Below are 3,582 nucleotides of genomic sequence, written 5' to 3'. Positions count from 1 at the left end.
ACCCAACACCGTATAGTCTTAACGAGAATAAAATAAATGAGAAGATCGGTTGCAAGAGCAAAAAGGTCTTAATAAATACGTAATTATACTATTCTCAAATATGTTTGAAACCATGTTTTAAAATGTTCAACATCTTTCGAACGTTTGTTTTTCCTGTGTGATTTAAAACATATTAAAAGCATTTTGAACACCTTTTTCATGTTTTAAACAGGTTTTGTTCTTTAAAAAAAAACTTTTTTTTTCAACCCTGGTTAAAACGAGTCTGTAACATTTGGTTCAGTACACCATTTTAATAATCGCTCTACGCATTTCATTCGTAAATATTTAATTTGCTTACGCAGATTATATTTTAATTTTTAACTTCAATAAGTAACTTATTTTTACTTGAAGCCTTTAATCTACACTAACGCCTCTTTCTTTTTCTACATATTTTAATAGTTCTGTTTATCATCATTTCAGTTAAGAAAGTAAGAAAACTGGAAATCCACCCAATAATTAATATGGCATATGACCCTACCAAATGATGCACTGATATTGCTTTGTTAGATTCCATATGGTCTCTCAACTTTAAAAGAGAAGTTAAATCTTGTTGCCATTTCTCTACAATCCCTGATTCGCGTAGTCTGGTTAACATAACATTAAATGTGGGAAGAATAGGAGACCCTTTTGTGAATACCATAACCGCAGGAAAACTTAACAGATATTCTCTTGTTATATGCAAAAGAGAACGGCTATATTCATCTTTATAAAAAGATTTTGCAGCAAATGCCAAAGTTAGCCTGTCCAGAACTAGTGCAAAGTCTCTTTCTACAGTTACGCGTTCAAAGCATCTCCCCATGTCATAACTTGATTGCCATTTCTCGTATATACCTTTCAGGGCAAAATTGCTTTCGTAGGAACACATATCACGAAGGGATGGAAATCCGCCAATGCTCAGCCCAGAATACAGTAACTCTTCCATTGTATCAATTTCTGAATGATACAGTGGTATTGTTAGGAAACTGAACAAACTACTATTGTAAGCCGTATATAACACTTGAGTAGCAAATAACCATAGGAGAACAAGTAATCTAATGGGAAAAGTTTGCGGTGAGGGACCAACAAAAGAACCTAATGACGTAGAAATGGTGAAGAGATATGGGAATCCACTACTGTTGAAGAACGAGTGGTCTCTATGAGCAACGAGCTTTTTCAAACACCAAAGGACACAAGTCAAAATGAACAAATTCAGAATCACTGCAATCCATATGACAGAATCAAATGGTAGTAAAAGATTCATCCATTGTGGCATTCTGGAAGCTATGGGAACTGCCCATGGTAGATCTTGTTGACCTAAGCTTTGAGAAATTTCCATTGCAATATTTCTATCTGGTTCTGGGATCATGTTGGCACAACCTAAATCCGCTCTTTCATTCATGATATCTCCCATAATTCCATTGTAACTCCCGTTCGGTAGCTTTCGACCCCACAATCCATCATCGGGTGGTGTTCGAATAGTAAGGGTAATGTTTAATTTACTGGTAATAGCTTTTAAAATCTTTCCTTCGATTCCATCTATAGTTCGAAGGTTTTCGTCTAATATTACGTGAGGAGGAAGTGAGAATGTTGATAAAATCATTGAGCATCCATGAAGGTTGATCATTTTGTCAGGAAACAAATTGGCTTTATAAATAAAATGTCCATGTTGCCAAATATCTATTAGTGTTTTATCAGCGACATTCCAACAGTGAGATGGGTGATACGGAAAGTAAGTGTAAATCTGATATAATGAATCTTCCAGAATATTATACTTTGAATTTTGTCTCAATATTTTGTGGGTTATATCCGTGTCTTCATTATTTGCAGTATTCGTTGTTGCAACCACAATAACGTTAACTACTTTTAAGCGAAGACATTCTGTAAGTGCACTTTTCATATTGTTTTGCGACCTACTCCTGTTCATGACAATCACAATTCTTGATCTAGGATTCCAAAACGACATCCGGGCAATATGGTTAATTTGTTCAATAAAATAAGAAAAGTTTGCTACCAGAAACATATACAGAACTGAAGATGTTCTTTGTAACTGATTTTCCCATAATAATACTTCGTCTTGATTAAAATGCTGAGCTACCAAAATGATGGGTTTGTAACGATGATCTTGAAGTACCTTGTTAAGCAGATAATCTTCTGTTAATTCTGTAAATATTATTATCTCATGGTTTACTGCATATAAGTCCATAATTTCAAAAATTAGGTTTTCATTTAATGAACCTTCAATTACTTGTGTAGCATCCTGTTGTGCATAAAGTAGTCCCATTGTTAAGTAAACCATTAATACATTACTTGCATTCATATTGTGTAATCTTATTTTCTTTACCTGAAATGAAAATTTTTAAAAGAATATTAAGCACATATTAAGTTAAAATGGTGCTACTTTTTTGTGTGAAGAAGAGTTGCTTCTTTTTTTCTATTATATAAATTGAGTCTAATTTATCAGATTCATGTAACGAACGTGGCGAGTACAAACTACGATAAGAAAAATTTATACATGAACTTTCTCTGTCAGTAGGGTGACCTGACGCCTCGGGTTTAGCGGGACACGCCGATTTTCCGCTAATTGTCCCGTTTGCCGAGAACATTTTTTGGGATATCTAAATGTTCAGGTTTTTAAAAATGATCACTTGATTGAACAAGTTCAATATATTCGAGATGTGTATATTCAATATGTAGGAGAAAATTATTCGAAAGTATGATATATGATTTGCTATGTGGTAAAGTGAGCAAGATCTCCCAAGAAGAAGAAGAACACTCTATCACCAACGTTGAGTTATTAAGTTTCTTTGATAGAGGTTTTAACTACGTAAAGAAAAGGCCACGAGAAAGACGATATCATGAAGCACAGGCGTACACAGAATTTGATCAAGATTGGGGTTCAAGCACTGTATATATATAGGATGCGTCAAACAATGTATACACACTTTGAACCGTCATAGAAAATTTTATGTTCTGTTCTACAAGGTTCAATTGCTGGAAATGGAAAGTTTAAAGTCAAATTTGAAGCACAAATGCACTTCCTCACACGAATGTGATTACTGTTCAAAATGGCGGCCTTCAGCATCAATATCTTTCTGAGTGCGAATCACCACTGATTCCGTATATCGTACCAACGTGTCCAGTGAGATTTCTGCGCACACCACTTGAATCTCATTCCAAAGTGTGTCTAAGTTACGTGGTTTATGTTTATACACCTCATCTTTGAACCACACCAACATTCTCAAACTTCCTATACCACTTAATTACCTGCTTCCCCGCTTTAAAGTTCAATCGTACGTCCGCCACCTTGCAGTTACTTCCTTGCCACTAACTTGGTTGAGTAGCTAGAGCGACAATTCTGCTGCCACCTATTGAAGAAAGATAACATTACTTTCTCCCAGAAATCAACCTTGTAGCACGGGAAATACGGTTTTTATGATGGTTCAAAGTATGTATACATTTTTCTGACACACCCTATATATATATACATGTGTGTGTGTGTGTGTGTGTGTACCTAGGTATATAAACGTTTATTTATCCGGAATATATTGCTAAAGAAAGGTTTAA

At 34.9% G+C, this 3,582-nt stretch overlaps 1 protein-coding gene across 1 annotated transcript; it reads right to left on the bottom strand.

Moving 5' to 3' along the window:
* Positions 1-403: 403 nt before the first annotated feature.
* On the bottom strand, positions 404-2,299 carry LOC145660892 (ionotropic receptor 21a-like). Its single transcript, XM_081726324.1, has one exon. The coding sequence runs from the start codon at positions 2,297-2,299 to the stop codon at positions 404-406; it is 1,896 nt and encodes a 631-aa protein (XP_081582450.1).
* Positions 2,300-3,582: the final 1,283 nt, after the last annotated feature.

Source organism: Thermobia domestica, chromosome 9 (genome assembly GCF_964235325.1).
Source record: "Thermobia domestica chromosome 9, izTheDome1.hap1.1, whole genome shotgun sequence".
NCBI lineage: Eukaryota > Metazoa > Arthropoda > Insecta > Zygentoma > Lepismatidae > Thermobia > Thermobia domestica.
Note: the sequence above shows the minus strand (reverse complement) of the source record. Positions and strands in the feature narration are given on the sequence as shown.

Bases quoted from the DNA above. Each gene is read 5' to 3' on its own strand.
- LOC145660892 (XM_081726324.1), bottom strand. From the start codon at position 2,299: ATGGGACTACTTTATGCACAACAGGATGCTACACAAGTAATTGAAGGT.